Source organism: Cibotium barometz, chromosome 62 (assembly GCF_041138505.1).
Source record: "Cibotium barometz isolate CiBa-2024 chromosome 62, ASM4113850v1, whole genome shotgun sequence".
Taxonomy (NCBI): domain Eukaryota; kingdom Viridiplantae; phylum Streptophyta; class Polypodiopsida; order Cyatheales; family Cibotiaceae; genus Cibotium; species Cibotium barometz.
The window spans coordinates 25,579,915-25,605,538 of record NC_141107.1 but is presented as its reverse complement, the minus strand read 5'-3'; the positions used below and the strand labels follow the sequence as shown (position 1 = coordinate 25,605,538).

Below are 25,624 nucleotides of genomic sequence, written 5' to 3'. Positions count from 1 at the left end.
AGTCTCACATGAACTCATGCAAGGGTAGTTTCCCTGGTGAGTGAAGTCTCGTGGAAGGGGAAACCCTGGCGAGTAGGTATGGTTTCATGGAAGGGTCATTGCCCTGGTGAACCACATGGACATGTGAAGCATGTTTGGCTTGGGCATGCGTATGCATCATAGGAGTGGTGTTCTTATGCAGTCCAATGGCATGGCAAGACGTTTTGTGTCTATGTATTCTGCTTATTTTATTTTTGCAAGTACTTGAAGCTACTTATGGATTCATGAATATTTGAAACACAGTTGGCTCCTGTGCCTGTATCTGGATTTTTGCATTTACTTTTGCAGAGTTGTGGACTCTTGATATGGCTTGAAGCGTTGGCAAAAGTTTGTTTGCTATTGGAAGATACAGCTTCATCCAAGTTTCCAGTTTTTGCAAAGAACTGTTTTCATAAGGAAGGGGGAATGTCACCAATTGGTCCACCCTCATGTTTTGGACAGTATCCGGTGAGCCCAGACTCATTATACAAAGGATGTGAACGGGGAATTTCTCCAAGTTATGATGGGTTGCCAGACACTTTGGAACTCATATGGATCGTGGATTTGCTCATATATGGCTCTTACACAAGATATGTGGATTTGCTCATATATGGCTCTTACACAAGATATGTGGATTTCATACAAGACCTGGAAGAACTATGGACGGTCAAAAACTGAAGCAAGAGATTCAGGGTGAATTATGCTAGCATGGACACGCCTGAATTATGGTTTAAAGTCTTGGATTCCAAGAATATAATTATTTATATGGTTTATAAGTGTATATGTAAACACTTATTGAAGTTGGGCAACTACAAGTTAATAATTTATAAGTGAATACACACCAGGTTGGACTTATTTTAATGTACCAAGGCCAAAACTCAATTATGGGCTCCCGGACATGCCCCTTATAGAAAAACGTGCTACTATTCTAGGTCTGGAGGCCTCTTGTGGAGGGCGCCTAAAAGAAGCAAACCCTGGCTTGCCTAGCACCCAATGTGTGCTTTTAATGGCTCTTTTGCTCAGAATTGAGAGTTGGTGACTGATTTGGAAGCTACAAAATTGGGCGACTTCTTCTCAACTATTTCCAGAGCTTGGTTCTTGATGCTAGCTGTGTTTCCAAAGCTGGTTGACTACTTTGTGGTGTATTCAAAGCACTTTTCAATTTTGGGGCTGATTTCTGATTTTGGAACAATTCTATCGCGAGAACTGTTGATTTCGTGGCTGATTTTCTGCGTATACGCATACTCAAGGCTGGTCGACTTGTTCTCTCTCTCTGGAGCTGGTGGACTGCTGTTTTAAGCTCTCCAGGGCTGGTCGACTTGCTTTTACAGCACCCCAAGGCTGGTAGAGATGCCCAGACACATGTATGGAAAGACGAAAGTGCTTGGAAGCTTGTTAAGGGCTGTATTTTATGTTTTGGGACTGATTTTTCAGCGCTTGGGCTGTGTGGACAGCAAACCCTGATTGCATACAGTGCATGTACGCAAAGGGAAAGATTCTGCAGACACTTGGAAGACAGTTCAAGGCTATTTTTGCTGTTTTTAGGACTGTTTTCAGCATGTAAACAGTGTGGGCAGCTAGTAGGGTTCATGAGAAGACCAAGGGTGTCCGTGGAGTGAGCCTACAAGTGCCGACAGAGCTTGGATATGAAGCTGAAAGCTGCTTTTTGTGGAAAGCAGTGTGTGTGGACACAATTGTTTATCTTTTCTACTTGGAAAATTCCGGTGCTGGAGCACCCGCACCTTTGTTGTACATCTTCTCCTCACGAATAGAGAATTATGTCGAAGGGGGGCCGGCCGTTCCAGTCCCAGTGTGGTGTCCTATGCACATGTTTTATTGTCAATATTCGGTGGTTTATGTTTAAGTGTTTAAATTGATTGATGGTCATGCAAAAGTGTGTTGAAGACCTTAGTCCCCCGGGCCAGATTCGGTTACACATCATGCCTAGTGAGGTTTACTACATGTATAGATCACCTTAAAAGTCAGTCTAACACAAAAGGTATAGACTCCCACCATCAATCCCCACAGGATCTTCTACTCTAAAGAAAGAGTTCGCCTTAATAATCACATCTGTGAGGGCAAAGACCTTAATGAACACTAGCACTAACAATGGAGTCATTCAAATCCATCCAGCTAAAACAGCAGTATAATGATCAATACGCTTGTTGCTCCAGGTAAACTAGTTCAAGAGAGAGCTCAAGATCAATAGCATGATCTAGTTGAATTCTTTTGGTACTCCCACACAATTTTGAACAAATAGATGTGTTTCAGTGCAGCTTATCCAAAACTTCCAAAAGAATTCCAATAATCAATGATATGTGCACACATATTAGTCTCCTTATCAAACATCCTCAATGGAACCACATGTACTATAGTTTGATATACTACCTGCTATTAATTGACCCGTCTTTGTTGTAATGCATTGCCCCTACAAGCTTCTTTCCAGGGTCTTGCAGCTGCTGCCTCAATGATATAGAATATACTGTAGGAATAGGGAACTCTAGTCACGCACATCAGAGGCTAAATAAAGTGTTTCATCAATTTGTAAAGTGATGAGATTCAGTGCACGTCATGAAGAAGATAGATATACCCACCATCTCCAGAACTCATACCAACTAGCATATCATGCCCATCTTTGGCCTCTGAATCAAAAGCATGACAAACTGGGTTCCCATTACTGAAAAGAATAGCTTTAATTGGATCCTGAAAGAGCCAACCAGGTATCAAAAACATAGTATTCCTGCTAATCAATGTTTTATACGATTGTCACCACCATAGATACATTTGAAGAAAGCCAAATATAAACAGAAGCAACAATAACAACAGAGCAATAGCAGCCAATTTTCATACTTGCCTTATCATGTGTATTATAATCACTAATAAAAAGGGTATCACCAACGTTAAATATCATGTAAGTGCCCTCCCCATCATAACTCGGCACCACTGGCCCATTGCTTGCCCCTATGCCCATGTTGGTTGTTGCCGCAAACTTGCTATTCCCTCCACTGACTTTGCTAGTGCCATTGCCTCCACCAAAACCTAAAGTCCTTGCTCCATTTCCGGAACCTAAAAGAAGTCTCTGTGTCACCATCTTTACACTATTGCTAGCACTGGAGCTATTATTCATTGGGGGGGTTGTGACAGGCTTGTCCTTTAAATGGGCCATGGTAACCTGTCAAAGCCAAAACGCCATTGTGCTAGAACAAGTCAGCACACATGTGCATACAAGCAAAATTCCCTATTACAAATACTGAGGACAGTGTAATTTTAACTTCAAGAAATCCTGAAGATTCAAACATTCGGCTTCCCCATGCATACTGTAGAATGTGTACTATGGTATCCTTACTTGGCTATAATATGTGGTGAGAAAACCTGATTGAGTGAATACTGAAAACAGCAGTGCTTTCAATGCATGTCGTCATGGTCCTATCACCACCAAGAGCTGGCTTACAACATCCCTACTCACATCACAATGACGAGGAGGTGAAGGTTATGTGTCGACCATAGGGTTTCTGGCAGTTGTGTATGCTACATGTTGATCACCCTCCATGGACAGGCTTGGCTTCCAAGCACCCAAAAGAAGGTATCTCAATTTTAGGGCCTCTGTGTGTGCCACCAATCATGCTACTTAATGATGTGACTCCACCAACATCCATGAATTCCTAAATGCCTACCTAGCACCCAAAAGAAGGTATTTCCACCTTCGTGCCCGTAATGCTGAGTGTCAACATGCCGATCACCTTTATGAGGAGGCTACAGGATATACATCGACCTTAGAGCCTTTGCACATTTGTGCTGCCAAGGCTTGCTTGCCACCACGGAGTGGACATAACAGGCATGCTTGTTCAAAAAATTAGTGAGGGCTCTTCATACACATATGCCGCCAGCTTGGACTGTCAATGGGATTTGGAGGCTGAGAAAATGTTTGAATTCTCATAGTTCTACAGGCAAGCTATGACAAGTCCATGTGTGCTTTTACAGGCAAACACCATGCTCATTTTTTTAATGGACTATGGGCAATTTTTAGGATCATATTGCCTCAGAGAGACATTTAATGGGAATTCCTTTTTTTTATTTTTATTTTTTTTTGCATCGAAAGGATCTGTACGAACCTGAGTGACAGCTTTGGCATGGCCATAGTGTAGACCCGGGAAGTGAGTCTTTTCATGAGAAAACTTGTATCGGCCCTCGGGGGTCTTGAAATTGGGTTTCACACCGGGAGACTGGGTGTTGGAAGCGGCCATGGATAACCGATCACGAGTCGTTGCGAAAGGGCGGACATAACATTGGGCGCCCAAATCCCGTCTTCTTCAACAGAATCTCGCGATGGCGGAGCTTAACATATGTGCATAAAAGCTAAGCTATGGAGCAATGGAATTAGCAGCTTTTTTATCTTCTGATGTGTTCCCTCCTGCGTGCTGCTGCTGTTGTGGGCGACTGCGATCCCCAGTCATTAGCAGAAAGGGAGAAAGACAGCTTTTTTCTTCTTCTTTTTGCTGTGTGGGCGATACGGGTATTGAATATCGAAGTTTTGAACGATCATTAGCCCGTCAAACCTTGCATTCCCCTTGTTGTCTTCACTTCCACTCTGAAACCCTTTCAAACTCGAAGAAAAGAGGAAAAAGATAAAAGATAAAGTCAGGATGTGTGCAACAAGGCTCGGCGCTTGTATTGGAAGTTGGCAAACCACATGCCTAATGGCATGCGGGAGGAGGGGGCAGGTATTGAACCCACGCTTGGTGATTGTTATATGTGCATCTCTCTCTCTCTCTCTCTCTCTCTCTCTCTATCTCTCTCTCTCACACACACACATTGGAGATGATAGAAGGACGCCTACACACACTTTTCCTTTATGTAACAAGTACCCGTTATATCGATGAAAAAATGCTTCCAATGATTAAACTCGTCCCTGGAAAGAGAAGAGCTAGGTGTGGAACTATCATCTGCATTCGCTATTGCGGAGTGGGAGGGATTCCTACGTGTGTAACAACTTTCCACAAATGTGCATATGACTGATCATGTTCACACTTGTCTTTGAGTGAATCTAAAAATTCACTTTTCAACTCCGTGAAACTCAACGAGTTGACTTGAGGCATGCGACTTAAAGCATCAGCCATAACATTATATCGGCCCTTGCGATACCTTAGTTGAAAGTCGAATTCTTGGAGGATTATTGCCTACCGAGCTTTACGACCTTTCAAATCAGTTTGAGTTGTCAACCATTTGATGCTCTCATGATCAAAAACAATCTCAAACTTAGCATCGTAGAGATAATGTCTCCACTTGCCTAGAGCATAAATGATGGCATAAAGCTCACGCTCATACGCAAAATAATTCAACTGAGCTCTATCCAACTTCTTGCTCTCAAAAGGTAATGGTCTTCCTCCCTAAAGAAGCACAGCACCAACTGCATGGTCACTAGCATCTGTTTCAACCACAAACGGTTTATTCGGATCTACTATTGCCAACATAAGTACAGTAGCTATGGTAATCTTAAGGTGATCAAAACTTTGTTGTTGGTCAACACCCCAAATAAAGTTATTACCCTTAGCCTCTAGTTGGTCCGTCACCATAGGAACCGCTAACTTAGCATAATCTCGAATGAATTTACGATAGAACCCTGGCAACCTAAGGAATATTTGTAATTCCTCCAAATTGGTTGGATGAGGCCACTTAAGGATTGCCTCTACTTTCGCATGATCCATTTGAATTCCCTCTGTCGAAATTATGTGACCCAATTAATGGATCTATGAGGCAAAAAACTCACACTTGCTCTCTTTAGCATAAAGTGTGTTTTGTTAGCAATTCGAATGCTAATCTTAAGTGTTGCAAATGCTCTTCCTCTGTGTGACTAAAGATCAAAATATCATCAAGAAATACTATAATGAATCGACCGAGATACGGGCGTAAGATGCTATCCATAAGCATCATAAACGTAGCTGGAGCATTAGTTAGACCAAACGGCATAACTACAAATTCATAATGCCCAAATATGTACGAAAAGCTATCTTAGGCACATCCTCCATGCGGATGCGAACTTGATGATAGCTTGACCTTAAGTTAATTTTGCTAAAGTATCGCACACCTTACAGTTGATCAAAAAGCTCATCAACTTGCGGTAATGGATACTAATTCTTTATCGTGATTACATTTAAACCACGATAGTCCATGCATAAACGCATAGACCCATCTTTCTTCTTCACCAATAAAATTAGTGATGCCCATGGTAAATTCCTAAGCCTAATGAAGCCCCTGGCGAGGTAGTCAAGAAGCTGGCGCTCTACCTCACTGGCTTCACTAGCGCTAAGCCTCTACTACGGAGGCTTGCAAACTGGCTTTGCATCCTTGAGCACTTCAATGGCATGTTGGACATTGTGCTCAGGTGGAAAACCAAATAGCAAGTCGCTTGGAAACACATCATGAAATTCATGCAAAAGACTTTGTAAAGAATTAGAAACTTGTTAAGTGAGTTAAGGAAAAAATTTAGTTTATTCATTATTATGCATAGCACTAACATGTTGTTCACATATGATAGAATTGAGAGATTCAATACTCAAACTGGAATTAAAAATCACCACCACTAGTATCATCATGACACAAAATTGAAGGAGACAAGGAAGTCGGATGCTCCAAGCCAAGGTGTCTTGGCCATGCATTTCTTCTCAATATTATCATCGAAGATCTGTGCACTTTTTATGACTTCTTCCAAAGTTTTAGGATATTGAGTTTTAACCTTAGTTTTATATTCATTATCTAGACCATGTAGAAAACCTCGTACCTTCTAGAAATCACCCAAACCTTTGAGCTTGAGAATTATCTCGCGATATTTGAAAATAGATTGGGTCAACGTAAGACCTTCCATCTTACAATTGTCCCAAGCATCCCAATTGCAATCCTTCTCATTCTCAGGTAAGAATTCTTTCCAAACAAGACCCTACAATTTTTTCTCGCTTAAAGAGAAACTTAGGCTTGACTTGCCATGTGCTTTAAATGAAAATATATAGAGTGGCTATTGGGACATGAAGACAATGGGAGGTCTTAATGCTTGCTTGATTTAGCAAGGTTAATGTTGTCTAGCCTACTTACAAGGATTATTATTTTCAAAGCACAAGAGGATTGCATGAAGAACACCCCTTTCCCTTTATGTGATTAATCTTTTAAGGTGATTTACTAAAACACCATGTGAATATGGACTGTCAGGACATGGGTAAGACTAGGCGGGAGTCCGGCGGTTCAGGGGATTTCGAACATCTGTGGACGGCCAGGGCCATTTTAGCGCCGGCAAGGGTTCCCATATCCGACGGTTGGGTGGAGAGTTGCCTTATTCTTTTGTAAGAGGTCTCATTGGAGGCCTTTCACCGATATCAGAGCTATGTGATCTACGTGCTAGCGAACTGCGTAGTCCTCGATAATCTACAATTCGTGGGTGAAAAAGACGTACAGCAGTTTGTGGCGTGAGGCAACAACCCAGCCATAAGATGGCATTTTTCACAAGCGTGGAGGAGAAGGGAGAAGCAGCTGTGCGCTCTAGTCTTGGGAAAAGACGGCGCATAGTAGTCTCACATAGCCAGCCAAAGCAAGGAGCCATGCAACAACTTTAGCACGTCATCTCACCACAATCGCTACACACATGCACGTCATCCCCTCAGTCGCTTGAAAACGGAATCGTTCTCTAGGATAGCTTGTGGAACACTTGAGAAATTCAACCATGAAAACACATGCTTTGCAAGTTTTAACAAAATCAAATAAATTGAACAAAAGCATAGCAAACATAATACTTAGCTCCAAGACAAACACACTGGGTGCAATCTTCCCCCCCCCCCCTTGTATGTGGCCTTCCCCATACGAGTATTTTTATTACCTTTCCACCAAAAATAGGCCATAGCCCCCAAAAATATACAAAGTGTGCTTTTACAGAGCACGACACTCTTTCACAACAAAAATAGAGTGTTCCAAAAATTGGGGCTAGGGTAAAGCCTTTAGGCTTTAATAAATTCAACATTATAAATATATTTTTCCCAATGTATCAAAATGGAAAAGTCAACTACTAAGGTTACAAGCTACGCTTGTAAAAATAAGTATGATGCGCATAAGAAACATTCTCCTCAACATTATTCATCAATCCTTGTAATCTTCATCACCTGAAAATATAAGCCCAATTAATAATTAAATTAATCCTATAAATATTAAACAGGCACAAACCATCACCAACTCATGATGACTACCAGGCGTACATACCCCAGGAATCATCTTGCCATACAAACCTAACTGAAATAATCATAGACGACCCCAAGCATACGTCATATACTGCACGTATTAATATTTATAGTGGTGTCACTCACGATATTAACCTAGTAGGCATGACGCAAGAGTAACCTAGGCGTCCCCAAATTACTCAAGAGGGGAAAAAGTTTGCAATTGCCTTCAATTGTAGGTTTGCTGGGTTTGAAAAGAACGAAGGATCTCAGGATAAGCTCAGAAAAATTTCTCGGGCATCCATTTTGCATCTTCTTGAGGATGGTTTTTGAATGTCAAAAGATATTTGATGTATTGGTTTCCAGTTCTTGTTGTTGTCGTCTCTTGATCAATAATAGCATCAGGAACTAAGACTTCTTCCTCTCCTTCAACAAGAGGTGGTTCCTCATAAATTGGGTGAGAAGGAAGTGTTCCTCGAAAGGGTTTCAAGAGATGAATACGGAAAGAGTTGTGGATATTCCAATTAGATGGCAACTCTAGTCTATAGGCCACATCGTTAATCTTGTCAATAATTTTAAATGGTCCATCGTATCTAGGTGCAAGTTTAACTGCAGGGAATTTTTCCACACTCTTCAATCGTCTCTTCTCAATTCTCAACAAAAGTACATAATCACCTTCTTGGAATGAAAAATCTTTACGCTTCCTATTTGCTTGAAATGTATACTTCTCTTGAGCTCTTGCAATACAATTACGCACTTCAGATAAAATACGATCAAAGTCTCGAGTATATTGGTTAGCAGCTTTAATCTTATGGGAGAGTCTAGTAGCCGGAATAGGCAAAGCTCTACCATAGATAATCTCAAATGGTGCTCGACCAGTAGCAGAATGAGGAGTATTATTATAAGCAAATTGGAGTAGATGTATGTACTTATCCCATGAACTAGGTTGCTAGGAAACATAGGCTCTAAGCATATCCATGATAGTGCTATTCGTGACTTCGGTCTGTCCATTATAGGTTGCTTCTACCTTGACCCTTTGCAAAAACTGAGCAAATCACATGAGGTTTTTGGCTATGGGGAATCCATCTATACGGTTAGATTTGAAATTCATGAAGCTTTGAGCAAAACCACTTTTTGATGAAGAAGAATGGTTTTGGGAAGAGGTAAGTGGGTTTGAGAAGTAGAGCTAGTTTGAGAATTTGAATTTTTGGTTAAAGACCACAAACCCTTCTTTTGCCCACCGGTTAAAAACCTGCAACTTTCTTGAGAGTTGTGTTGATGAAGACCTTTCACACCTTTCCACAAATCTCCTAGCCCAAGCTCTGATACCACTGAAAACGGAATCGTTCTCTAGGATAGCTTGTGGAACACTCGAGAAATTCAACACATAAATTTAACCATGAAAACACATGCTTTGCAGGTTTCAACAAAATCAAATAAATTGAACAAAAGCATAGCAAACATAATACTTAGCTCCAAGACAAACACGCTGGGTGCAATCTTCCCTCCCCTTGTGTGTGGCCTTCCCCACACAAGAGTATTTTTATTAGCTTTCCACCAAAAATAGGCCATAGCCCCCAAAATATACAAAGTGTGCTTTTAGAGAGCACGACACTCTTCTAACAAAAATAGAGTGTCTCAAAAATTGGGGCTAGGGTAAAGCCTTTAGGCTTTAATAAATTCAACATTATAAATGTATTTTTCCCAATGTATCAAAATGGAAAAATCAACTACTAAGGTTACAAGCTACGCTTGTAAAAATAAATATGATGCGCATAAGAAACATTCTCCTCAACATTATTCATCAATCCTCGTAATCTTCATCACCTGAAAATATAAGCCCAATTAATAATTAAATTAATTCCACAAATATTAAACATGCACAAACCATCACCAACTCATGACTACCAGGCATAAGTACCCCACAGGAATCACCCTGCCATACAAACCTAACTGAAATAATCATAGACGGCCCCAAGCATACGTTATATACCGGACGTATTAATATTTATAGTGGTGTCACCCACGATATTAACCTAGCCGGCATGACGCAAGAGTAACCTAGGCGTCCCCAAATTACTCAAGAGGGGAAAATAATATTCTTAAAGAGGACTTAAAATATATTCTCATAACATCGCTAGACACTGTTGTGGCTAGTCGTGCCATCAAAGGCTGTTATATCCAGTCATGGTTGGGTAGGGAAAAAAAGAGAGAGAGAAAGCAGCGACCAGTTTTTTGATCACTCTCTCTCTCGTTAGCATCCAGAGCAATGTCGTGGCGACAAATCCAACATATATATCTCTCTCTCTCTCTCTCTCTCTCTCACACACACACACACACATAGGCGAAAAGAGACCAGCATATCTTTCTCTCTCTCACACACATAGGCAGAAAGATAGCAGCATATCTTTCTCTCTCTCACACACACAGGCAAAAAGATAGCAGCATATCTTTCTCTCTCTCTCTCTTGTATCGAGAAGGAGAGAAGTATCAGTTTTTACGACGGCGGAAGGAGAGAAGTATCTCTCTCTCTCTCTCTCTCATCAGAAGGAGAGAAACACCTTTTTCTCTCTCTCTCTCATCAGAAGGAGAGAAACCCCTCCCTCTCTCTCTCTCTCTCTCTCTCTCTCTCTCTCTCTCTCTCTCTCTCTCTCTCTCTCTCTCTCTCTCTGGCGGAAGGAGAGAAGCATCTCTCTTGTATCGGCGGGAGGAGAAAAGCAACATCTTAACTCCAGCACTGAGGGGTGTCCACGAGAGCAAAGAGCAGTCAAGAGCGAGTCAAGAGCGAGTCGAGCCGGTTTTGGTCAGGTATTCATCTTCATCTTGCAGTTGAATTTGATTTGTTATCATGACCTTAGAAGATTCTGAGCACTATGAGGGTCAGCAACATGGCGTTCATCCATCTTTGGATAACAATGTGGCTGATCTAGATGTGGGTGATCATGGATTTGTGGATTTGCATGCACATACCTTGCTCAATCACGCACACAGCGTATTGAGCAAATTTTACTTTTTCTTTCTTAAAGTTTACAGACCATGCAAGAGAATCTTAAGCAGTTGGTCACTAGTTCAAGGTTTCGGAGTGTCCTGGTTGATACTCCAAGGGCATCTACTCCTAGGGGGTCAACTCAAGACACCAAAATGCTCGAGAATCAGGAAGTGGTAGCTATGCTCAAGAGCATGAAGCCTCCTGTGTTTCGTGGGGAAGAGAAGAAGTGTAATAAAGATGCAATAAACACTTTTTTACAAAAGTGGATGGACTTGCACCTTTTGAAGCGTTCTCCTGATGCTATTCGCGGGCTCGATGGCAAGTCTCACGCTTGAGGGCAAGGCCTACAAGTGGTGGATGAGCCTTGGCAAGAGCGATGGACCTATGACATGGGCTACTTTTAAGGCAAGAGTCATGCCTTAGTGAAAATGGAGTAGCATCAAGTAAATGGAAAAGAGAGGATGAGCATGCATTATCAATCATTGTAATTGGCCTCTCAGATGCATTCATACATTGTAGTTCCTTTACATCCGCATTAGGAGGAGCCTAGGATACACTTGACACCTTGTTTGGGGCTAAAGGGAAGCATTCAACAATATTCAATACTTCGGGCTTAAAATGAACTTTTAAAAATCCTATGCTACACACATAGGAATGCACATTTAGGGAAAAAGCATCACACAACATATTTGAGCACCATTAGTTTTTGCTTAAAAGCATCACACGATAGCTTACGAGCACTAGAGCATCATTAGATTTTGCTTAAAAATCCTACACACATAGGAATGCACATTTAGGGAACAAAAAAGCATCACACGACAGATTGGAGTGCCATTAGTTTTTGCTTAAAAGCATCACACAATAGCTTACAAGCATTAGAGCACCATTAGATTTTGCTTTAAAACATTCTAAAAGAATTTTTCACTCTTGACATTAAAAGCGCTCAAATGGAGGAGGACAAAAGTTGTTAACTTAAAAGATGGCATTATATCATGCAAAAAATAAAAAATGGAAGTGTCACCATTGTGGGAAAGTATGACATTGTAAAAGATTGTTAAAAAAAGAAAAGTAACACCAATTTTGATGTCTAATGTGATATAAGTAGACACGAAAAATGTATCTTTTCATCATGGAGAATATAAGCATCTATTTTAGATCTATTTAAGCATGAATCACTCTAACTTCTACCTGAGGTGTAAGGTATCTCCAATTAGTAGTGATCATCAAGTTTATGGACTTGTGACACTAAGTGGCATGTTTGAGTCGTGAACTTAATTAAAACATAGGCTACTGAAGCACATACCACTGTAAGGGAGGCCCATCATCAATGGGGAGCATTGGAGACATGGTAATGGAGGGGGAGCATACTTCATTATTGTATGGTTCATCCTTTATAAGGTTGTTTGTAATTGTGAAAGGAAGAGGTAATGGAGGGGGAGCGTACTTCATTGTTGTATGGTTTATCCTTTATAAGGTTGTTTGTAAATGTGTGGTTATTATTTGAGTATTTTTGGGCCACTTGTTTGGCATGGGACTTGGGCCACTCATGTACTTAGTCTATGTTAATACAAGCGTGATTGTTTGTGTGATTTTGCTTCTTCATTTTCATAATCTATTGTGTGTTCCTTTATTAATATTAAATCAATGGCCCTAATCATTTTTAGTAGCCTCAACTTTGATCCACCATGAAGTTTAACAAAGTGGATAGAAATACTACAATTACACATGCACATAAGCCATGCTTAAGTTTACACATGTACATAGAAATACTATAATTACAAATGCACATAGGCCATGCATGAGATTATAGGGTGCCCCACAATCTAACAAAGCCTTGTTTTTAGATTGGAGATTGGAATAATAGAACGGTAGTTCTTAGAGGAGGCATGCACAACAACGCCCATACTAGATAACCGTTGATAAGTTGGGCTACTTTCGTATATAGGAATTAGAGCAGGTGGGGGGGATGTATGCTGAAATTTCATGTGAAGGATGGTCACACTAATAAATCTTATTATGTAATGGTGCCATGAGTGCAGTGCCAACATCTAATCCTGGAGGATGTAGAAACTAGAAGGCTACTCTAGAAGGTGGGCCTGTTATACTTTTTTAGACTCTTGATATGGGGCATGGACTACCTTAGATGCTTCTAAATAATGAATTCTTATGACAGGACAACAAAGGTCTTTCAGGTGGATTCCATCCATGACTAAGGTAGACAAAGAGTAATCCTCAGGCTAACCATGGTCAACCATACTTGGGTTCAACACAATACATCAGAAGTAGAGAATGGCTATGTTTGGCCATACCAAAATCAGAAAGCCCCATTGGACTCTGATTTGAGAGACTACAATACCTCATCAAGCTTGGCAAGGCAATTTGTACCTTTTTTTTTTCTCTAAACCCAACAAGTTCACTCCAAGGTGCTGTTAAAATTTTATAGATCTTATAGAGAGCAAGATGCCAAGGCTACAGTCTAGATGATAGGGTGTTGTTAAAACGTGTTGTTAAAACTTTATAGAGCTTACAAAGAGCAAGATGCCAAGGCTACAATCTAGAATTTTGCTGAACATGTTTATCACGAAATTGAGCGGCTCTTGACACTAGGAGGCCAATACGTGAGTACAGGACATCTTCTTACCAAAATCATTTACTCAGGCCATAATTTACTTGGGCCTTTAAGCTCTTCAATAGTTGCCAAAGCTTGCAAAAAGACCAGTACAGGGCCAGCATTCCACTCAAACTCTAAAAAAGCCAAACGAGATGCCAACTCACCACCCCAGCACACCAATAGCACTATGATGCACAACTCTCCCAAATGCATGTAATACAAGTCCATAATATAGTAGAGAATGCCCAAAACATTGCCCACTCTATAAGAACATAAGAGGCAGCTGGAGGCTTAAAAATATAAACTCTTGAGATCCAAACATGCTTTATCTGAGACACGGAAACTACCTATCCAAAAGTGCTTTTGCAGCATGCGGTCAAGATGGCCAAATTCTCTTCCCAACTTCTTGTAAAACTAGTAAACTGAGGTGAACCGACTTACAACACACACGCAAAGATTCCTAATTTTCTTGGTTGGGTACAATCACAATTGGTGATACTCAATCAGTGTGAATCTCATAAATGAAATCTGCAGCAGTGAGTTTGTCAATTTCCTCCTTTACAAATGTTGTTACAATTGTTGAGCATTTTGGATTCATTTGTTAAAGACGTTGCTTGATTGAGCTTGAACCTTCCATGATAGGGATGGTGTGCTGAACCACTTTCAGCGGCACGCCCTTCATGTTCTTGTAGTTTCAAGCAAAGTAATCCTTAAACTCTTTTAAAAAAGTAATCAGTTCCTCTTGCTCCTATGGGGTTAGGTCCGTGGTAATAAAGACTGGTTTGGGATCTTCACCAGGCTCTATAATATCTACTTCTTTCACCTCTATAGGTCCATTATATGAAACTTGTGTTTGTTCACCTTTGCACCCTCATGTGAACTAGTTTCCTTTCATCAACATCAAAGGTTTTGAAATGATTGGGAATATTTTGTAAGTCTGGCTTCTCCTCGTTCTCCTTTTTTTGCCAATGCCTTTTTTGCTTCCCGTTCCGCTTCAACCAATGCTTTGTTTCTTTGCCATCTTTCTGATCTTGTGAGCTTGGGGGTTTCTTAGCTCACTGTTGGTTCTTGAGGTCCTTGTAGCATTATATGACTTAACTCTTCTCCCCAATTCTTAGAGAATCCCCATGAATTTTCGTGGCCTCAACATATCTTAGTCTCATTGAGCATCCGTGGTCTTCTTCTAAGAATGTCACTACGGTTAGCACAATAATGCTTCTTCTTCATCCATCTTGGAAACTTCAGCCTTGCGACTAACTCCAAAGTCTCTTTCTTGCAATTAGTTTGAGACTCTTGCTCTTTTCAAACAGCTCTCCCATAATTTGTCTAGCACAGATGGCCTCATTATGCGCACTGTGGCGAATTGCCATTTCATCCTCCCAATTTGGCTCCACAAACTTTTATCCAGTCTTTCCCAGACATATATAGTGGTCAGTGTATGCATCCAATTTTTGTAGATAAGTGTAATCATAGCCAAGTTGTGAACTAGCTTAGCACTCCTCATATAAAAGGTCTACCAAGTATCACATCGTATGAATCTACATGTCCATTCACAACTGTACACGTATGGCGGTAGCAAAATCAGAAGACTTTCATCTTTAGGTTCTACAAAACCCCTATAGGTCGTGACATGGTACCGTCAACCATTTTTACAATGAGGTTTGTTTGCTCTAAGGTTGGTTTTTCCCACTTTTTCTAACATTGCTTCATGATGATGCTTACTCTAGCCCCACTATCAAGAATCGCAAGAGCTTGATAACCCTTATGCACCCACTGGAAGTGTTGCATTCATGTCATCACTCTCATAATACTTTCCCATTTAGTTGACCAAAATTTGAACTAGTTCTGGCAAGTCACCCCTTCAACCAATTCCAAATCTTCCTTGATCGACAAGGGTAATTCATCCTTGGTTGGTGGCTTGGCTTGCATTCTCCCTTCCACCAAGTCTTTTAAATTAGTCCAAAGTTGGGGGTTTCTTCTCAATTAGGTTCCAATTGGCATTTTTATTTCCTCAGAGAGAAATCTTGTCAACCCTGCCACATCTCGGACTCGACCAACATCATTATTGTATGATTTTAGGTTAGGATTTATCGAGTCATATAGAGGATTTATCGAGTCATATAGAGGATAGTCTCCTCTTTCCTCAAACATCCTTCATTTAAAAAATTGTTCTTTCCTCCTTCAGAGTCAGTCTCACCCTTGTCGTGTTCTGGCATAGGATTTGGCACATTTAATTGTTTTGATTCCCATGTGTTTTGTCCAAGATAGACCATTCTAGTAGTAGCCCGATGGCTGGCCTATAAACATGCCTCAAACTTCTTCTATTCTTCCTAAACTAGGGCTATGTGACCTCTAGTTTCTCTATTTCCTTATGGGCATTTGGGTACTCACCCACCCCGCTAGGTGTGTTGGGTTCCATGGCTAGTTCGGCTTCTTTTTGTGTCACCACTTCCTTTCTTGTAGAGCAGCACATTGTCTTGGCTTGACTCGATGAACGCAGTATTGACTGTTCCCTCATGTGAACCATCCTGTATCACCACAAAGGGTCTCTTTGTCCTACTTTCTTAGCCCTTCTTCTTCTTCCCAAACATATGAGTAGAAGACTTAGGTAGAGGTTCTCCATCATTTTTTCGGATCTTTCATGCTTGTGCATGTGTCTTGACATTAAGTGGTTACCACCCTTGATCACACCCCAATCATTTAGAGTCTCGTGGTTGGGTTAGTGGTCTTGTCAAAGTCTCTCATGTGATTCTATAAGGATAGTCCTTGATTCGGTGGTCAATTCTACATTTCACACAACTCAACATTGGGTGTGTTTTAACTTAGGTAGTCTGCAGGTTTGTTGCATTGACTTTGTCAGGACACTCAGTCACATGGTGAGGTCCTTGGTAGTGATAACATTGCAATGGGGCTCTCCTTGTTGTGGCATTAAATTCTTGCTCTTCCATTACTTTGCAGTTTAGAACACTAGTACTGGTGTGTTCCCTTGCATCAGAAAATACTTTGGGGTTATCTCTGAAGTGTCATCTAACTCCTCCATGATTTGCCGAGGTTCTCATACATACTCTCCTTCTTCTCGCACCTCTTTAATAATTATTTGATTCATTGGCATTACTCTCTGGTGATAGGACAAGTAGTGGTATAGGCACTTCAGGTACTCTATATATTCCCGTGTTTGGTTTTTACACATTTGACATGCTTGCCCTTGAAGCATTGCCTTACTCTAGTGGTGCTGGTAAGCTAACTATTGTTGTATAGGAGGTAGCTAAGGTAATCGAGGTACTTATATGGTTGTTGTGGTGGCACACCTGTTAGTATTATAGTTCCCAAGTTGCATATAATATAAGCAATACATCAATAGGCGAGGCCTTAATTGAGGACACTCAGTGCTCGTGCAATTTTATCGGCATATTAAACACCATACAAACTCCCGTCTGGGATATGGATGATCGTTAATGGGAATATCCCTCACCTCCTTTAGCTTTATTTTATCTAGAGGCATAATACTTAGCTTATCTAAGCTCGTATCCTTAATTTGCCTCTTTGAGGTTGTTTGGCTCGAAGCATATGAGCAACAAAGGTACTGAAGTGACAAATTTGTTGTCATTAGGTTGTGGCAACTCAAGCATGTTATCCTCAAAGTCATCAATGGCTAATTTGCAATATACAACAAGCGATGTTGGCTTAGCCAATAGCAAATAGTCATGCATCCTTATGTCTCTTACCTCCCTATGGAAGCCACTCAAGCATGTTATCCTCGAAGTCGATGGTGGCTAATTTGCAATAATCAACAAGCGATGTTGGCTTAGCCAATATAGCAACAAATATTCATGCATCCTTGTCTCTTACCCCCCTATGGAAGCAAGGCAACAATTTCTCATCAATTTACAGTCTACAAAATCATGTCGATGTGAATCTATAGATTAAAAAAAACAATTTTTGGGGGCGCAAATCTTACTTTTTCAAGTCTAAAGCATCCAGTTTGGTCCTTTGCAACATGAATGTTTATGTGATAACCAACAAAAAGGATCAACAACGGCTCCTTTATTTTTCAAATTTTCAAGATTTAAAACTGCAAAAAAGGGTGTTCATTGACGTAAGAGAGCTCCCACCATGCAAGTATAGATACAAATGATTTTATTTATTTTTGCTTTTCTAACTCTTAATCAATGCAAACAGCCATTTTAAAATGCACAAACCCTTCTTTTTCTCTTTTTTCTCCTTTCTCACAATCTTATCCACAACTTATCCTCTTCTCAACAACCACATAGCTTCAACCACTCCTTTGCCTCTCTTCATATAAGGATTGTTACTCTTCTCTACCCTTGCACTCATACACACAAGCATAAAGAGGAACATGAACCAAGAATGAAGTATTCTCTCCTCTCAACTCTCTCTCTCTCTCTCTCTCTCTCTCTCTCTCTCACACACACACACACACACACACACACACACACACACACACACACACACCATAGACACACAAGAGAACAAGGAGATAAGAACTAGAGTTAATTGGAATAAGGAGGGATTATGTCTTTGCATTATGAGAATTTGATATATATACAATTGGCCCTTATTCACACTTGGGCGCTCAAAACTTAAAAAGAGATGAACCAAATAATAACAAGAGTTACATAGGCTTGGGCATTGTTGAGAAAAGTAATGTGTGAGGGTGCAACATGAGTAGAGCAAGGGGAGGAGCATGCACATTAGAAAAGGATAGACTAAGGGTACATTAGCAAAGATTGATTTGTATGGTCGTTTGTAAAAGGTGAAGTCAAAGGTCAAAAAGGTAGCACATGAAAAGTGCAAGGAGGCACATGTAGTGTGAGCATTTATGAGCGCATGGTTGGCACTAGGGTACACACATCTTGTGAGATGGGAGCTCCATGAGAGATATAAAAGGATGTACTTGGATCAACTCTAATGCAATGAGATTATGTAGGTTTGTGCTTAATCACTTGTCATTATCTTATTATTAGTTTAATCACATTTTGTATTATCTTAATCAATATGCTTAATCATGTTTCTCATATGTTTTCATCCACCATGAGCTCAACCATAATCATATGTTTTCATGCACCGTGAGCTCAATTATACGTGATTTCTCAACATGGTATCAAAGCCATGCCCTTTCATTAATCTCTCAAGCTAGTAGTTAAGTAGGATGTACTAAATTTACACTAATTAGCCACTAATTCCTCTCTTCCTGTCCACTCATTAAGTGGGAAATCTCATCAAATCAGCTCATTTCAGACATAATAGAGCAATGTGGAGCTAAGAAAGCATCAAATTGAACTTCTAAGGAATCTTCAATCAGCACTTGAGAGTTTCCAAAGAGGTACTAAAGCTAGCGGGACGAAAATTGATGCACTGGGGCATAGGAGAAGGCGCTCTTCTTAATCTTTTTGTAGCACCAAGTTGGTTACGTCTGCCACGACAACATAGCCGATCACCTTATTTGTGGTATTGAATTGTTTGAACTACTACGCGTTGCAATGGTCCTCTCGCTGCCAACACTATAATAACTACTAATTGTGTTTCCCAGTTATGTAACCGCTCCCACTTGCAAGCTTCAATATGCTGATGTCCGCCAAATTTGTGTAAAGCACCTATTTCCTGTTTGCTTCAAACAGCTGCGTTCACAAATTGATAAGGCATCTATGGGTGGATATAGGGTCCGATAAAAGGATGTCAAACTGAAGAAAGTATAGGGCCATGGGATAGTTGATGAGGGCAAGGGTATCCATGGTGACTATAGTTGATGGCACAAGCGACTATGTCGTCAGCAACGTCGTGCATTAATTGAGGAAGAGGCACTTTTAAAATATAGACACATTAGATCGTGGAGGATGAACGGTAAAGTCACTGATGTAAACTTACCAGCCATGGATTTTTGGTTTAGTTGGTGGCATACTAGATATCCCCATTGGAGTAAACATCTTGTAGGGGTAAGTATTGTTTTCTTGGTTCTCGAAAAGAATAGCTTGTATTTTGAATCTAAATTATCAACTTAACTATATGGTTATAGAATGCGGTTGGAGGATGCAATTAACTTAATTTCCTGTTGTAGGATGTCGACGATGCTTGTGTGCCGCACATGCCAAACTCCAATCTAAAAGAAACGAAGCATGCAAGTTGAGGGTTTCAGGGGAACCATCTCTTTATATGATGTAGCTGTTTCAGACCTCGCTAATGCCCTCTTGCAATCCACAAAGAAGCATGCATTCATGCAAGGCAAATATCACGAAGCAGGCTCTACAATACCAAAGTTGATGAAGAAGGCCAAAACATCAAAAGCTCCAAGTCTGTCAAGCACTAGTAGATTGGTGGGAGAAGTAGTGAGTGGCACATTACCTTGCTGTGTAGAGATGTTCAACGTATCGCCCACATTAAATCGTGTGTCACTCTCCACACAATTTCCTACAGCTCTGCTTTAGTTGTCTCTCCCTCTGCATTTTTTTGACCACCTATAGTTAAAGGAATAGTGGGTGGAAAGCTTAATCTCCTACCTTGTTTCTTGTGTGGTTGGATTTTTATGACATACTCTGGACGATGTGATGAGTTATCTTCCTCAAGATTTATAACCGTGGGTTTTTGACACCGACTAACAGTAATGTTATCACCAAGGATGGTTAGGTGACCAAGATGGCAAGTGCAAAAAGAGCATCAAGAACTATGGGCAAGGTGTTCCAGCTCCTTCTTTTCTATGGCATGAAAGAATGGTCTAGGGGGCAAAGGCGTCAGTTCATGTGGTTTTGTAAACAGCAGTGTGGATCATACTTGGAGAGTATATAACACCATTTGTCAATCACCCTGCTAGATCCCTGCTTGTTTGGCCAGTGGGACATGGTACAAACGTGACTGTGGATGAGATTCAAGAATTGGAGGCTGGTGGGTTTGTGTTATAAAAGGGACAATGTTAGGAAGCAAATGATGTCAGCCAACGGTCAACAAGGTACAGAAGTGGCATATCAGATATGGCAGCCAAGTGAATAGATTCGGCAATTTCAAGTACATCTACGGTCTTTGAGCATTTGGTCATTAAAGTTGGGTAGATGGAAGTGTTTGTAATTGAGACTGAGGAATCACTAGTACGCAATAAAAAATACCATGTGACTATGGAAAAGAATTCATCATGCACGTGTCCTGATTTTCAAATCAGAGTAGGTGCTTGACGACCATATTGTGCATGCAAGCACCTTTACTTTATATATTTACGTATCTTTAGGTTAGATGTGAACCATAATATGTTTATACATCAACCCACTCTAAAAAAGGAGGACCTAATGAGAATGTTCAATAGCAGGAGAACAATGTGAAAAGGACCTAGTACTATTGATGACATTGTACTGTAGTTTTGAAAAGATCTTTCATGTTGCAATGATAAAACGTCCAATGTCTCAATTCTCTAGCAAGGACTATTTACTTTTCATTTTTTTAATATGTTTTAGGACAATTAATGTGGTTATATATCATTGCCTTGAATATGTTCATTCCATTCATCTACTTTTTAAGAAAAAAAGTGGATAGACATGCATCTACTTTTCTAAATTTAAGGAAAAGCCATGCATGTACTTTTCTAAATTTAGGAAAAAGCCAAGTATCTACTTTTCTAAATTTAGTGGGTAACCATGAAAAGTAGATTTTTGATTTTTGCTTTTTGTATATATAATTTTGACCCCTGCCTCTTACTCTAATCCTCACTTCCAAATGTTGTTGCCTTCCTCTCCCTCTTGTTGCCTCCCTCGCCCTCTCTATTATTCTCTTCATTGCAACCCTTATGACCATCAACTACCTTTTTTCATCTCTAATGGCTTCTTCTAATGGCCCTAGCTATACTCAAAAGGAAACCCTGGAAAGGATTTGCAAAGATTTATGTAACAAAATGGGCGAATATGTAACAGAACATCTCAGAATCGTAGTAGAGGCCCGCAATCATTGAGCAAAGATGCTATGAGCCTTTCTGAATCCCCAGACCTATGCTGTGTGTGGACTGCACCGCGGCAAAGTTTGAACCCCAGAAAACTTATCCCAAAACCAAAAAAAATAAAAAAATTAATTTTGGAAAAATAAAATAAAAAAAACTAAAAATTTAATTTTAAAAAAAAAGAAAAAAACCAAACGTGTGGAGAGGAAAGATTTTTTATTTGGATAAAATTTTTTTGAAAAGAAAAACCCCCAATCGGCCTAGGCCTCGGTCTCGGTCTTTTGATATATATATATAGGAGAGTGAGCCTCCATAGCTTTCTTGCAAGTGAGAGCTTATGGGAAGTTGTGTCCTATATGTAGCCCACCCCCCAAGGAGTAAAGTGAGCATGTGGGATAAAGCCCTTACCCTTTCCTCCACAAGCAAATAGGCTTTCGCCCCTTCCCCCCAAGGGAAACGGACTGTTTTGAGGACTACAGGAGCTCTAGATAGGTGAACACGGTGCTGTAAAGCACACTAGGACCCTTTGAACGATACGCTCATTTCGAGCTATCACACGCCCTAGTCCAGGTTCGACCATAAGTAAGGGGGTCAAAAATGGGTTAAAAACAATCTTAAAAAAAAAGTAAAAACGGGGTGCGAAATACACAAGAAACCACTTGTGTGGACTTCAAGGGTAGTTACCAATGCACGTAGGGTACCCACGTCACATGCATCTACGCTCTGGTCGGGTGCTGGAGTCTGAGCCACTAGAAAGCATTTCGGTTTACGCAGGCTCACACCATCCCTCCACGTTAGCATCTTGGCCTTCCACTGGAACCCAAGGAAGTGCAACCCAAGATCCAGGATAGCGGATAGTGATTCGTCCTCTAACTCAGAAGCCATGGAAGGACACCCTACCAAGAACCCTGAGGAGACTAGCCAAAACATGCCAGTGTGGGCCCCACAACCCGGATCTAGCATGTTTAGTCGTCCAATAGAGACCTTTAGTAGAGCTACGCGCTCTGAACATGTGACAACAAGCGAAGTAAATGAAGAAGGTGGGGTAGTGGATTCGCCATTCACATCTCCTGTAGACCCTACCCTCCCAAAGAGTGTCCATGTGGATATTCTTCCCACTTCGTTTAATGAGGGCCCTACTGAGCTACCACATTCCGATGCTCTTCCTAAAGTAGAGGTCCCTAGAAGCCAATCCATAAGAAGTGACATTGCATCCACTTCAAGAGAATCGTTTGGCACACCAAGTCTGGATGGGATATTTCTCAATGAAAATTGGGAATATGATCTACACACAGAGACTCTAACTGACCTATACACGGGCTACACATACCATGTAGGTTGGTTAGAAGTCCTACGATCTACATCTAGCGCCACTAATCTATAGGAGCAACAACAAATGATATGTGAGGTTATTCATAGAATTATCCAAATTGAGAGGCAAAATAGGGGAGTGAACTTAGGTTCCACTGGCCCTATGAGATTTTTGGATACAGGCAAGGCAAAACAACCAACCCTATCACAATTGGAGACTCCCTTGATGAGTCCCATAGACCCTTCGTATGTTGTTTCGCCTGGAGTCTCAATGCAGGTTGAGCCCACGAGCAGTAACTTTAGCTTTCCAACCTTGGCTCAACTTTCCATTAAGGAATCCACAATGCCTACCCCAATGATGAGCATGACAGAAAGTGCACCTGTTACCACTGTAGTTAGTACGACACCGCTACCTGGTGGAACAGTACCTACAACAGTGCGTGGCAGTGCCTATCGGTCTTATGTACCTATTGCTACTCATGCTCATGTAGCTCCTACGCCTGTTGGTATGCCAATGGCGTATGCTCCACGACCACCTTATCATAACCATTATCCAAGGGGAGCTAGGCCTAGTCACATATCATATCCTACGTCATTTGCCAACATACCCAGACCAATGCCAACTCCTATCAGCCAGGCTATCCCAGAAGTGCCTCCACCAGCTATGCCTGCTCACCTAGGTGATCTCACAGCATTTGCTCAGATGATCGGACGATCTATTGCGGAAAACATGTGGGGCATGCCTGAGAGAGAACCTAGAAGCAAGGCTGTACAAGTGGCTAAGCTCACTCAAAACTTCAGTGTGGTAACGAGGATGTTAGGAAGCACATTGAAGTCTTCGAACACGTGTGTGATTCCTTGGAAGAGCACAATAAAGCTGCATAAGTGTAAAGCCTTAGGCTTAACCTTGAGTGGGAAGGCCGGAGATTGGTATCGAACCTTAAGGGTTGACGAGCGCACTCACTACCCCACTCTCAAGAGATTGTTCTTGAAAGAATACATACGTGAGGGTGTGCTTTGGGGAGTAGCATCTCAACTCCAAAAAGCTGAACGCGAGGAAGGGGAGTCAGTGAGAGACTTTATAAGTCGATTGAAGCATCTAAATTCGCGCTGCACTCCCGATGAGCGCTTCAATAATAACCAACTGCTCGATAGATTCATCCGAGGATTGCATCTTGAGGACATATACAATGGCCTAGTCATTCGAGGTCTTACAACGTGGGAAGCAGTCACTGCCAATGCAATCCAGTTAGAAGACAACTTGATGATTGCAGGTAAAAAGGTATCTTCGGATACAAAATCCGTTAGTTCGCAAGTATCTGGGCACGAGCCAATGACGGTGAAACCTATTGCCAAGGAGCCCAAGATATCCGAAATGTCTGTGATGTGACCGACCTTACTAAGGCTCTCCAAGAATACTTTAGGGGTAATCGAGCTCCTCAGAATAGCCATATGTACCCAAGGAGAGAGCAACAATGGTGTTCGGTTTGCTTAGGACCACATAGCACGAGTGAATGTCCCACATTCAGAGTCAAATTCAATGGGAATTGCAATGCATGTGGTAAGTATGGCCATCAACCTAAGGATTGCCTAGTACTTAAGCAAATGTTGGCAAATCAGGCACCACTAGTCTGGTCAAACACATCTCAAGTACCCGTGCTAATGCCTGCACAACCTGTCGAGCAACCGTCACAACACATAGTTCCAAGGAATCCAAATGTAGTCCAGTCTATGCCGTTATCACCGCTAGTGCTAGGACCACAACCTCCACATCCAAGGATTACCCCAATAAACCAGATGGGTTGTGAGTCACATAGTGCGTGTGGGGATTATGAAGAGGAGATAGACCCCACTGCTCCATATGGGATTGATACATTTGAAATGATTCCCCAGTACTACATGGAGGATCATTTCGGGCAAGTCAAGCCTGTATATCAAGCGGCTGCTCTCGCCACCACAAGAGGGCAAAACCTTAATACCTTGGCGAGGAGACCACCTCTTCAATGCTATGATTGTGGTGGACCGCATCGTGTAGCGGAGTGCCCTAATAGGCTACAGAAGATCGCTACTCAAATGCAACCAAATCAAGGGAGCACATCGGGAATGCCGGTACTTACATGTAATCGTTGTGGCATAGATCATTTGATCGCTCAATGTCCGCATAATCCTAATGCACCCAAGATTACGCCATTGAATTTGGTTGAGGTCATCAACCAAGCACGAGGAACCACACCCGTTGTACCCGCGAATGTAGTTACACGGTCAATGCTTCAAAATCAAAACTACATTCTTAAAGAGAGGGATACTGCATCAATCGCTTAGGCAAAGAAAAAGAAAACACGGCGGAAGAGATCGCTTAATGCCACGAGCCCCAAGCCTAGTTCAAAGACTAACATAGGGACAGGAGACGACCCCGTGTATATGAATGATCCTGAAGATGATTCTGATTCAATAGAAACCATGGGGACCAAAGCCACTACCTTAAGGGAGGACCCCACTCGGGAGCTCAACGAGGGAGAATCAAGTGAGTACATAAATAAGGAAAAACAGAAGGAAACTTCCTCGGC

At 41.2% G+C, this 25,624-nt stretch overlaps 1 protein-coding gene across 2 annotated transcripts in view; it reads right to left on the bottom strand.

The window, feature by feature from the left end:
* LOC147604290 (putative catabolite repression protein creC) overlaps positions 1 to 4,690 on the bottom strand; it is a 77,016-nt gene extending 72,326 nt beyond the window's left edge. For both annotated transcript variants that reach the window (XM_086795735.1, XM_086795736.1), the window contains exons 1-4: positions 4,131 to 4,690; positions 2,873 to 3,190; positions 2,613 to 2,721; positions 2,407 to 2,500 (exon numbers count right to left, since the gene is read on the bottom strand). In XM_086795735.1, coding sequence (XP_086651861.1) covers positions 2,407 to 2,500; positions 2,613 to 2,721; positions 2,873 to 3,190; positions 4,131 to 4,262 — 653 coding nt within the window. In that variant the 5' untranslated portion in view covers positions 4,263 to 4,690. The remainder of the gene's footprint in view (positions 1 to 2,406; positions 2,501 to 2,612; positions 2,722 to 2,872; positions 3,191 to 4,130) is intronic.
* Between the last annotated feature and the right edge of the window lie 20,934 nt (positions 4,691 to 25,624).